We start from the raw sequence: 12,837 nt of genomic DNA on the forward strand, positions 1-12,837 counted from the left end.
ATGAAGAAGAAGGAGGAGGAGACGGAGTTGACATGAATCGTCATGGTTAGCTTGTGGTCCAGAATGATGTTGAGGCTCCTCATGTGGACAGTGGGGGTAGGAGTAGGTCCAAGTTATGAGGGTTACCATGATGTGTCCCATGGGGAGCTTTTGTTTCCGAAAATCAGTACCTCGGTCTTGTCAGAGTTGAGCTTCATGCATTTGCCCTTCATCCGATTGGCGATGTCTGTCATGCAGTTGTGGAAGTTGGTCATTGCGGTGTCTTTGAAGAGGGAAAGGATGAGTTGTGTGTCATCGGTGTATGATATGATGATGAGTCTGTGAATTTTGGCGATGCTGGCCAGAGATGTCATATAGGTGTTGATGAGGGTGGGACTGAGTGAGGATCCTATGGTACTCCACAGATGATTTCCTTGGGTTCAGAGGTGAAGGGGGGCATTTTGAGTTCTCCTTGTGAAGGAAGAGGTGATCCACGAGGGAACGACTCCTTGGATGCCTATGTTGTGCAGCTTTGTGAGGAGTGTGTGGTGGGAGAACGTATCCAAGGCTACCGAGAGGTTTAGGGGGATCAAAGCTGCAGTCTCTCCTCGGTTGAGTAGGACTTGAATGTTGTTGGTAGCCGCGATGAGGGCTGTCTAGGTGCTGAGGAATCCAGAATGAGAGGAGTGGAGTAGGAGGTTCCATTCCAGATGTGAGGAGAGTTATTGGTCCATGAACTGGTGATGTTGAAGTGGACAATGGAGTGGTCAGTCCAGGTGAGTTCCGTGGTGTGGTTGTACCTGGTGCAGTCACTATAGGTGAAGATGCGGTCTAGTGTGCGGCCTGAGATGTGCGTGGATGAGTCCGATGTTGTTCATGCTGTTGAAGAGGTTGGTGGTGTTTATTTATTTATTTATAATGTGTTATATAGCGCAAACATGATCCCGAAGGATATCGTGTTGATGTCATTGTGGTTGTTGAGATGGAAGTTGAGGTTGCAGAGGAAAATTTAGTTGTTGGAGTCTATGGCGAGGGGGGCACAAAGTAGGCAATGAAGTTGCAGAGGGTTGGACATAGTCCTGGAGAACGGTAGGCGAGGGTGCTCCTGATTTGCTGTCTGTTTGGAGTCGGAAGTTGAGGTGTTCCATGGCTGGGGGGGATGTAATTTGTGGTGGTGCATTGGATGAATTCCTTGTGTATGATGGTGATCCCTCCACCAGGCTTGTTGTTCTGTTGGGTGATCTTGTATCCTGTTGGTATTGCAGAGACGATGTCAGGCGCGGGAGTGGGGACGAACCAGGTCTCTGTGAGGAAGAGGATGTCGGGTGTGAGGATGGAGAGGAGGTCCCAAATCTCGGTGGTGTGTTTGCATAGTGAGCGTGTGTTTAGAAGGGCACATGTGAGTTGGTGATTTTGTTCAGGTGGTGTCTGTGGTGTGTTCGGGGTGGGGCCGGTCAGTGGGCTGGTGTGTCTACTGTGGCATGTGAAGTGGCAATGAGCGCAGGTGAAAGTTCCTGCAGTGGAGTATGGGTCAGCGTGGTGGCAGTGTCTGTTGTGGGGCTAAGGGAGTAGAGCTTGGTTATGGTGTATCTGCAGGGGCTGGAAGGCCAGGGGTCGTGGTGCTGGCCATGGTCGGTGGGCTGGTGTGTCTACTGTGGCAGGTGAAGTGGCAATGAGCGCAGGTGAAAGTTCCTAACGTGGGGCATGGGTCAGCGTGGTGGCAGTGTCTGTTGTGGGGCTAAGGAAGTATAGCTTGGTGATGATGTATCTGCAGGGGCTGGAAGGCATGGGGTCGTGGTGCTGGCCATGGTCCAGGAGCGGACAGGTTTGCCTTTGGTACGCCAGCGATTGTGCTGTGGCCTGCATTAAGAAGATCCTGGGGTGGACGGGGCTTCTGTTTGCGGGAAGAGCGATGAGCAGGAAAGTCCGGGCAACGGATGTGTCACTGGATCAGGCGGGAATAAGCAGGAACCGGAGGCCACATGCAAGTGGTAAGCTGGATGCAAAGGTGCCTACTCATTGACAACCTCCAACACATTTAGAAAGCTGCAACTTGCATTCACGTTACGTAGCACAACCTACTAATTTTGCCTATTTGTAGGGATGAATATATTCATTCATTTTATATGTTATATCACATACCTTCTAGTAATTTCTGCAAATGTTTCTGGCAAACCATTGGTGCAAGAGTTAGCTATGTGGAATGATTGGTTTTCTCCAAAAAATAAAAGGCATGCTGTAAAGGTGGCAGTGATAGCTGTTGGCAATGAAATTAGTGTTGCTGCTATTACCAACGTATTAGCGACAAGTTCCCAATCGGAGACCAGAAGTAGCATCCTTTGGTCCTCTGCTGGCTGCTCAAAACATTGTGGCAACGATTGACATCTACCTAATACTGCAAGGCCAATCAAACATGTTGCTTTTTCACAAGCCAGACTTGTGTAACAGCAATCCAGAAAATGCTGCGCTTGGTCAAGTAAACAGATTTTCTTCTGTGTGGATGACGGGTTTCTGAAAATGTTTCTTGTATGCTTAAAAGGTAAAATATCTTAACCTGCTGGCAAAAAGATAAGGGAGAGTCTTCCATCTAATGTTCATTTTCCCTGCGGAGAAAAAAGTCCGCTGGACGATGGCATTATTGTGCAACGTGATGTGAGGTTCTCGGGATTCTAGGAACAGCATGTTAAGAGCTGTACGGGTGCCAGGATTATTCTCTTGTTATGATTGCAGCAGGCGGAGGAGGAGGAGAAAGTCATGGTAATAAATATAACCAGCTTCCTCTCTGCACACAAGACGTCACGTCAGGGGTGTAGATAAGTTGCCCAGTGACATACCTTTTTGTGAATGACGGAGTTTGGGAAGTCAATAGATTTTGAAGAAAAATAGACAACAAAAAACAGTCTCGCAAAATAGGTGGGGTGTATGGAATAACGCCCCAAGAAGGATATGTGTCTGGGGACAGTCAGTTTAATAGCAAGAATGTCATGGGCCCGGAATAAGCCAAGAAATTGCCACTTACCACGTTGGGAATAAAAGATAGCTACTATTGGCGTTCGGTGATCCGTTGGCCACGGCAACCTGCTCCACTGAGATGGGCACAGCGATTTGCATATAACTGACTCTATCCCGACCCTACGTGCCTTTCAGATGAGCAGGCGTCTAAACAGGCTTTCTGGCTTGATAACCCCAAATACAGGCTATCTGAGACCCGTAATGTTTTGATGACTATGCGGGCAGTATAGGGACGGGGCGTCGGTGTGTGTTGCAACCCATGGCAGCACTGCCCGTGAGAGCCCCTGCCCCGGTGAGTACTGCCCGTGCAACCCCCGGGGGGGGGGGGGGGCGCTCATCCCCAGGCCGAGACGGAGCCTGCCACGAGAGAGCGGGGCTGGGAGACAGCTCCTAGTGACTGACGGGCAGCGCTAGACACACAATAGCGCACGGAGAGGGAGGAGTCCCGGGGAGAGAGACATTCCGCGGGATCCCAGAGACCGTGGCAGCCCGGGGCCGCTGCTGCATCATGCCTGCTGCTGTCCCCCGCCCCCCGCACTGCAGCACGCACTGGAAGTAGATGCTCCTCTTCCTGAAGTGAGCTGAGGAGGGCAGCAGGACGGACACCGAGGAGGGGGGAGAGGAGGAGGGAGCCGCTGCTGCTGCCGCCGCCGCCGCCGCCTGGGCGAGGGGAGGGAAAGCCGCCTGCCTGCCGCCCGACCCTGCTCGCTGCAGCCGGCCTGCCCCGGCTATGTGAGGCCTGCCGGGATCTGCTCCGTCGGACGGGCCGCGGCTCTACCCCCGGCCGGGGACTGCGCTCGGAGGCCGGGATGCCGCGGGTGCCAGGGCCCCGGAGGCGGCGCTAGTCCTGAGGAGGGCCGAGGCTGGGAGTGAAGGCACAGGCCGCCGGGGGATGCGCCGCCCGGCCTGAGAGGGGATTGTGTACGCTGAGGGAGCTGTCAGGGCAGCCCGCGGGCACAGTATGCCCGCCCGGGGCTAGAGGCCGCGGAGCCCCGGACCCGCAGCACAAAATGTCCACCAGGACGCCATTGCCGACCGTCAACGAGCGCGACACCGAGAACGTAAGTACCCGGGCGGGCCTGGTGTCTCCACCCTAGCTGCTAAGCTGTCACCCTCGGCCTTCACTGGTCGTTCTGCCCTCCTTCAAACCCCTTGCAACTACGACCTCCCATGGTCTATTTCTTCTTGCAGTCTCATCACTCTTCTTTTAACCTCCCCTGTCATGTATCTCCCCACAAACTCTCCTGGCCACCCTCTCTTCCGACCTTCCCTGCCTCTCCTCACCCACTCTGGTGGGCGGCATCCCCCGGCTTGTATTTCATCAGCAACTCCCTGGATAGCCACTGCTTGCAAACTCCCTTAGCCTTACTCGTGGCCAGCATGCCCCGGCCTGTCTCACCTTGCAACCTCCCCTGGCCAGGCTCCAGGAGTCTGAACCGCCTGCCTCCCAAGTGTGCATCTCTTGCTGACTCCCAAGCCTGCCTGTCTCAATCTTATCTCCCAAGCAGGCCGCTATGGCTTTCACTGGTCTTATTGACCTCCTTAAGTCTCCCTTGGCTTGCCCCTCCTTGTAGCCAGGTCCTAGCCTGCCTGTTCTTGACCTCCCCTTTTTAAAAGATCCCCACATCTGACACTCGTTGCAGTCTTCTACGGCCTGTCACTCTTTGCAATCTTCTAAAGCTGCCTCTCCTTGAAGATTCTCCTGGCCTGTCTCTCCTTGCAAGTTCCTTGGCCCTGGCTGTATCCATCCTAACTCCCAAGATGCCTCCTCCGGCTTCACAACCTTATCGTCCTGGTTTATCTTCCTGAACCTCTCCATGAACTCTGTGCAACTTCCCCTGACTCTTCATGCAACCTCCCCTGGCCTGACTCTCCATGCACCCTCCCCTTTCTTGGCTTGTAACTTGTCCTGACCTGCTTCTAACCTCCCTTGACCTGCTTCTGATTGTAACCTCCTCTAACCTGCCCTGCCTTGCAGGCACCCCTATCCTGCCACTCCTTGCAGACTCCAACATCATAAAATAAAATGATGGGTGGAGTGTTGAAACTTTTCAAACGCTCAACCCCAATCACAGATCTGGGTTTAATCCATTGTTAATTTGCTCACTAGTCACCCCAGTTTGGACCCAGCCATATGCAAATTAGTCTTGGCCCTGCTACCTGTGGGAACTGGTGCAATCCGAACTGCCAAGCCAAGTCCTCCCTGGACCGAAAACGTACATCCTGGGACTGGTTTCGGGGTATCACCTCCTCATCATCCAGGCTAACTTGAATCCAGTGGCGCAGTGAGCAAAGGACCCACATCTGGGCATACCCATAGCCACTTAGGGCGTACATAGCAATATCGCAAAATAAGATGATGGAGGGAGTGTTGAAACTTTTCAAACGATCACCCCCAGTCACAGGTCTGGGTTTAATCCATTGTTATTTTGATCGCCATTTCACCCCAGTTTCCGGTTTCAATCTAGCCTGGCTGATATGGGGTGATAACCTGAAACTAGTCCCAAAATGCTTGTTTCCGGTCCAGGCAGTACCTGGCCTGGCAGTTCGGGCTGGACTGTTCCCATGGGCAGCAGGGTCAAGCCTAAGTTGCATATGGCAAGGTCTAAACTGGAATGGTATGGTGTGCAAAATAACGATGGATTAAACTCAGATCTGTGACTGGGGGTCAATGTTCAGCATTCTGTCCATCATCTTTTCGTACTGTATTTTCGTCCTTAGTGGGAAAGGTATGCCCAGAGGTGGGTCCAATGCCTCTCCTTGCAGACTCCCCTGGTCTGCCTCTTCTTGTAACCTTTTCCCCTGGCCTGTCTCTGTTTGTAACCTCCTCTGACCTGGCCTGCCTGACCTTGCAGACTCCCCTGGCCTGTTTTGCTTGTAACGTCTCTGCCTCTCTTTGAATAGGAACCTTCTATGGCCTCTCCTCCCGGCCTGCAGCTACCATTGCAACCTCCCCCCTAACGCGTTGCTTCCCTTACAACCCCAATTTCATTAGCAACTCCCAGCCTGTTCACTCATCCCACATCACCCAGGCTTGCCTTTGCTTTCTCGCATGCATACTTGAGCGTCTTCTTGCTTGCTACCTCTGGCATGTGTGTGTTAACTGCAGCCTCTCCTGACTGCCTCTTATTGCCCCCTCCTTGGCTCTACCTTCCATCCTAAACCCTCGACTTAATGCCAGGTCTGCCTTTTCAACCTTTTGCCAGCTCCCTTTACCGCCTGCCCCCTCCAGCCCGTCTCATTCTCTGTGTTGACCCCCACCTTCCATGTAGAGGCTGTGGTCGGGGCAGGATGAGGGCCCCTCCTCTGCCATGGGGCTGCTGGTCTACTGGGGTATTTATAGATAAGCTGTGAGCTCACACCCGGGGAGGGGCGCATGGTTTGCACACAACATCCCACCCACCCTGCAGCCCTCTGCTTCCAGCTACCCCAGGAAAGATCGGGAGTTCAGAGTCAGACGGCCAAATGTTCGTCACCCACTCGCACACCGTAAACACCAGCTCCTTTTAAGGACGTCTAGGCTTTGCCACCTTTAAATCTACCGTGCCTTGAGAGGTGCGAGTGCATGTCTGCCAGCCCACACGCCCCTCCTCAGTCCTTCCCCCTTTTCCTGTAAACATCCCTTCACGGCTCCATTCATTCTAGGATTCGTTCTAAGTGGTGCATGACCAGCACAGGCAGCGGGCACGGCTTCGCCGTTCCTGTGCAGCGAATGCAGTGCTGTGTTTCATACTTTACCCCAGACATGCCCAGGCGTACAGCCCAGCCCGACTGTGAGCAGGGATGCCTGGGCGTTGTGCACACACAGGGGTAGCTGGGAGAGTTGTGGAGTGGAACGGGAGCAGTCCAGACCTCACCTTCACACTTGTTACGCATCCGAGGAGGCCGATGTGGCTAAACGCCTCCTCGCTGTCACCACAAGGCTCGTCCTTGGCAGCGCGGGGTGGTTTCTGTATACAAAGACCTTGCTGTAGAAGGTCTATGTCGGCCTTGTTTTCTAATGAAATGGCACACATTATAGTTTTCTGCACCCTCCCTGCTGTTCTGTTGTTGTTTCTGACGCTGCCAAGACTGCATGCCACCCAGAATCGACACATTTTTGTTTGGGCACCAACCCTGATGCCTGCCTCAAAATTGCATGACCTGGTGTCTAATGTGCAAAGGCCTGCTGTGTGAGTTTTGACGCATTCAGCTGCCTCTGTTTTCTAGCCTGAATGTCTTTCTATGGGGTTCGGTACTTATCTGTCCATGTCCTGTTTTGGAAATGGTTGCACTGTTTTATTACCATATTTGTTTCCCTTTATGCTTTTGGTCACCTTCTGCAAAGCCTGATATGTATGTGCTTGCCTTATTTGCTAGCCAATATTGCACCCTGTATAGGTTAGGACACTGTTTGCGGGCTCATTGGTATCTTGAATGTGATACCTCTATTATCTTCCCACAGTGCCCTTTGGATTTAATTCTCCCATATGCCCTGTTGTCTGTCCTTTGTATAGTTGTCCTTTTGTTTAGCCAGAATGAACCACATTTTGGTATTTAATTCTCATTTTGTCTATATCGCACATGTCTTTTTTTAAAATTAGAATTACCCACATGATAGAGTTGAGTAACCCCCCCACCTCTGCCTTGTTGCCAGTCTTGGGTATCTATTCCCTTTTATTCAGCAATAATGGCCCATTTTCTTGTCCTGGGCACTTTCAGTGTCTTATTGCCTGCCTTGAATTTGCCAGCCGGATTTTCTTACCAGGATAACCTAATGTGTGGTCTGGGTGTTATCCCCAGTGTCCTATAGCCAGCCTTGAATGTACGTGCACTATTTTCTACCCATAATGTCTTGCTTAGGGTTTTGGGCACTCTTTCCTTTATCCTGTTGCCTACCTTTTCCACTGGCTCAAAGGGACTTTATCAGTTTAATTGCAGGCCCATTAGTATTTTGAGTGATTTGTAGTCTTTTAATGACATCAGTCATTGTTATTTTGATTGTCCTCTCTATATGTTTCTGTCCCGAAACAGTTTTTAGTTTTGTTTAATTGGACATCTGTAATATTTTGTAAAGATACTTTTACAAACGAGAGAGTAGCAGTACCTGGAACGGTGTGGTAAGGTGCTTAACATAGAGCCCGAGAGATCACTTGTGTTGAGGAATAGTAGTACCAGTGGCATGGACTTATTTGGCAAAAGTGTGTCTTAGTACTTCTATGTTGAGACAAACAGAGTAAATTGTACGTTATGTATGGTATTCTAGCATTCCACATGTACACTTTATTGATGTACAGCAACTCTGGTCCTCACAGCTGAGTTCATGCTCTAGAAATACTGCCAACAACTACATTACCATGTAACACAAATATGATTTTAAAATATGTATATTTAATGTCGATAACGCAGTATTAGTCATCATAAGAACAATTTTCTTCCTTATGTTTAAATTGCTTTTCTCATTGCCATCAACCTTTTTAAATGTACTTAACGCGGTATGCAAACTTATTTTCTTTGAAGTTGCTCTTCTGTTGAGCCAATGTGACAGATAATAACGTCTCAGTTTATGAATTTGACAGATTTCATATCAAACGTGCAACCATGAAATATTTTTGTTATGTTGAGTTTGCCTACTGGTAGGTGCTGTGTGGTGGATGGAAGGAGGTATTCCAATTCTATTACGACTATGAAATTTTTTCAACATTTTGACATGAGATCTGTGCTCACTAGAGCTCACTGATTCAAAACCCTCCAACATACAAGCTCTTCCGATCAAATTCACGGGCCACTTTGATGTGTTAGTAATGTGTAGAATGGAAAATTAGCTGTCCAGCACACCCTCTTGGGAGACTGTTACTAAAACAGAGCGACACACCGCCACTTGTTGGACATTAATGCCACCGGTCACCCTCGCTGTCACGCGCCACCAGCATGGAGACTGGTTTTAGAAAATCTGAGTGGCTAAGAGTATCATTTACTTTCTCTGTGTGCCAGAAAATACTGCATGTTCTTGGTTCCACCACCCTTTTCATGCCAGAATTTCTGTAGCACATTGATGCTGGCATCAATCCAGACACGTCAGTAAACACTACAGAGAACCTTGCGTGACACCTGTACTAATTCTCTGAGATATTTGAGGAGGTCCTTCCTCGGCACCTAGAAATCCAGTGCCCATATGTACCAATGGAAACTTTCACAGTGTGGTAGGCGCGTTAGCATTTTCTGTAATATCAAATTCTAATATTGTTTAAAAGACCTAGACAAAACTATGCACCTGGTACAGTCATAATACAAGATGTCATTCTCACATGTTCCATACAACATATAGATAACCAGGTAGCCTAACACAGGACATAGTATGACCATCACTTGCCTCATATTTTCCCATGCTGTGTGGAAATCCCAGCGCCACATAGATTGGTTCCTAATGGTTTGCACACCAGTCCATGCCAGAGCACCATTTGGAAGGTGTATCAGCATTTAACTCTTATCATATTCACCCTTAAAACTGTCCACCAGTTCAGTCCGCGTCATCCACTCTGAGGGTTTAAAATGCTTAGTGTTAAATTAGATAGGATGCCCCATCACGTCTGCAATAATTTGATTTTTAGAGGAATCCAGTCTACAGTAAGTAAAAAACACAAGGCTGTTTAATGGTCTTAAGTGAGTCTCAGGTTTTTCCTTATAGATGATAATTTGGTGCTAGCACCATTTTTTAGCAGCTACTAAAAAGATATGAGTGAAATTAGATGACGGAGGTGGGCATGCGTGTTGGCTGTATTGGGTTTCTTTGAGAGGTATTCTCTTTGAATGCTCCATGGCAGTTACAAGGACGTATGATTGCTGGAGTGTACCTGTCGTGCTTGGATGGGTATTCTGATGCTTCCTAGGTTGATAATGCTGGAATTCTCCCTCGACCTTTGAACTTCATATGTTTAGCACTTTCATTGACTTTAAGCATACTTGTCCTGAGGAAGTAGAACAGGTCAAAAAGTGAATTTTAGTCGCAGGCCTTGATTATTCCGACTCCTGCTTAAGGCTGTGTTTATGTAGGGATCGGAATTCCTAGTTGGGTGCTGTTTACTGTATCCAATAATTACCGGGTGCTTTAAATATCTCACCTTAGGTGACATTGCAGCAGGTCAAACCTGCAGCAATGTAAGGGGGTGACGGGTAAGTGTACAGTATTTACTGTATAATGGGAATGTTAGTGCAGTAAGCACCAAAATCCGCATGTTGTTCCCCATAAACTCAGAATAGGTGCTATTTATTACACCCAATGAATAACTACCTCAGGGTATCGTGGCTTATGTGGTGCAATAGAAAGCACCTGGGTCCTCCTGACAAACTCAGAACCGGCCACAGTGTAGCAGTGAAAATTCTTGGTAATCCAGTTAAGGGGCATTAATGGTAATTAGTGTGACATCTGGTGTTAATTACCCACAACTAAAGGCTGGTGTAAAACACCTCTCTTGGGGCCTCGGGTACAGGTGACCCCTTAAACCATTATTGCAAAGTTTGCATTTATAAGTGGTGGGGTTTATCACACCTGAAAAATTCCATGTGTGATAAAGTTGGCACACTTCCTTAAATTTCTGCAGGTCCAACCTGCCACAACGTAGCAGGAGGCAAATGACCCAATATTCATTGGGAAATGTGGATCTTGGTGCAGTAAGCACCAAAATATACTTATTTCCCACGAGTAGGATACTAATTGCAGCCAATAATAAATTCCGAACACCTTGGTGTCAGATTTTTATCAGATGTGATAATTTTTAAATATAAAAGAGCCCTCTTGTAATCAGGCCATATGTATACATTTTTTGTCAACAATAACCTTGTGTTTGCTGGTTGTTTCATCTTTACGGGAAAACTTCTAAAAGCAGCTGTAATTCTTTGTTTTTAATGGTATTACCACTGTCGGCATTCTCATTATTTACCAGCCACCTCCAGCTGTAGGCTTTGGATGCTAAGGGGTGAACTCGCCAACTAGATGACAACATTACTAATACTCCTGGAAGTGTGACATACCCCTGGATTTAAAATGTGTTGCAATATTAAGGCATAAAGGTGCTGTATAGTAGTTGCAAGTACCTCACCTGCTCGCGTGCATGTTTTCCTCATATTTGTTTTGGTGCCAGGATACTACCAGGTTTTTTGGTGATGGTGGCAACTTGTTGCCGTGATGCTGTTTTACCTCTTCTTTACTTAGCATTTGCATTATTGGCAGTTATGCGCGGTAATCCCCTTACACCACACACACCTGCCTGACTGCGATAAGGTCCTTTTCAGAGTGCCCGCTGGAGTTGCCTTTTCCTGCTGACTGTGCAGACCTCCACCTGCGCAGTCACCCGCTGTTCACCCCAGGACGGCTGGCGCTTCCATGTCACATCAAGGCCCGGAGATGCCTTCACATCCTCCTGCCTGCCGAAAATAGACTGCCCGGGCCTCGCGGCCCCTGCTCTCCCTGCTGTTCACTAGTGCAGAAGGTTTGTTTATCTGAAGTGGTCCTTGCGACCTTTAGTAGATTGAAACCGTTTTGACAAATAAAACAACTTCTTATGCTTGTGAAACCCTTAAAAGCTGTTTTAAACGTGCCCCAAGAAATTACGCAATTCGGGAATGAAGCGCTCCAAAACGCAATGCTTTGTGGGTGTCTTTTTTTGGGTGTATGCTTTTTGCCCAGAATGTGCTCTTTTATCAGAAATGGAAGATTCCTGGAAGGCAGGCTTCAGCTGTTCTTCGCCGTCCCGGCATATGTCAGTAATCGCCATTAATTTGCAGTCGCTGACATGCTCTTTGAAAGGCTGCTAGATTCAGTGAGCATGAGGGCAAGGCGCCTGCGGGCCGCTCGCATCGCATTTACTGCGAAAACGGGACGTGACGGAGAGGCCCTAGCCTCGCGTGCTGCGAGTGTTGAGAGCACGCGCCCTGAGGCGAGGATGGAGGACCGTCCCCGAGTACACGTCACCGCGGCTTTAGTCACGAAGCTGTGGGACAATGTGAGGCGTCTCATTTCCAGTCTCTGTTAGCACAACGCTTCAGTGGGAATAACATTGAAAACAATAGGCCGCGCTATTAATAAAAACAGTAAAAAGAGAAACTGCCTTAAAATGTATTCTTTTGTCTAATAACTTTTTTGCTGTGTTTTTTAAATAGGATGAATATTGAATATATCAGAAATAAACAAACAATTTTGAAAACATAAGAGTTAAATGTTTTTATTAAAACTAAAGGTAAAAGCAGTGTTGGCTGTCACTGCGCTATTCATGCACACAGTGCTTAAGCATCCAAGAGGCCTGTGGGCCTTCTGTTTTGTGACGGGTCCTTTCTGTTGCCAGTTACTTTTAACACCAAGTAAACACAAAATCTCCCGCCTGTGCTAAACTAGCCTATATTATTTGGGTCCATATTTGACTGCCTCTGACTTTATTTGAATCACTTAGACTTTCAACAGAAATTGTAAAACCTACAGTACTGTCCAATCAAATGATTTTAACAACACACAGCATTCAACGTTATTTTAAAATCGTCCCTGGTGGTTATTACAGATTTTTACTGACCGTATTCAGACAAAGGATTCTACATAGATTAATACGTTTCCCAAGAATGAAGACTGGTCAAGAGTTATGTATCTGTGTCCTTGTGACGATCATTCAGAACAATCAACACTTCACGTTGTTTTATTTTGTAAATATTATATGATGTGCAAAGGGAAAAATGGATTTTACCAACTTTAAAATCATTTGGTTCTAAACAATGTCGCCCAGCTTTTATAGCATTACAGCTATTAGCAAATTAATACTTAGTATGGATTTTATCAATGCTCTTAAAGAAGTGTATTTAAATGCAGGAAAACAATCATAA

The 12,837-nt window shown here is 48.0% G+C and overlaps 1 protein-coding gene across 4 annotated transcripts in view; it reads left to right on the forward strand.

Moving 5' to 3' along the window:
* The first annotated feature begins 3,333 nt into the window (after positions 1 to 3,333).
* MARK1 (microtubule affinity regulating kinase 1) overlaps positions 3,334 to 12,837 on the forward strand; it is a 491,137-nt gene continuing 481,633 nt past the window's right edge. For 2 of the 4 annotated variants that reach the window (XM_085612954.1, XM_085612956.1), the window contains exon 1: positions 3,439 to 4,052. In XM_085612954.1, the coding sequence (XP_085469080.1) occupies positions 4,002 to 4,052 (51 nt within the window). In that variant the 5' untranslated portion in view covers positions 3,439 to 4,001. Of the gene's footprint in view, positions 4,053 to 12,837 lie in introns of all 4 variants that reach the window. The other 2 variants (XM_085612955.1, XM_085612957.1) reach the window with 2 other exon arrangements.

This window comes from Triturus cristatus, chromosome 6, assembly GCF_964204655.1.
Source record: "Triturus cristatus chromosome 6, aTriCri1.1, whole genome shotgun sequence".
Classification (NCBI taxonomy): Eukaryota; Metazoa; Chordata; class Amphibia; order Caudata; family Salamandridae; genus Triturus; species Triturus cristatus.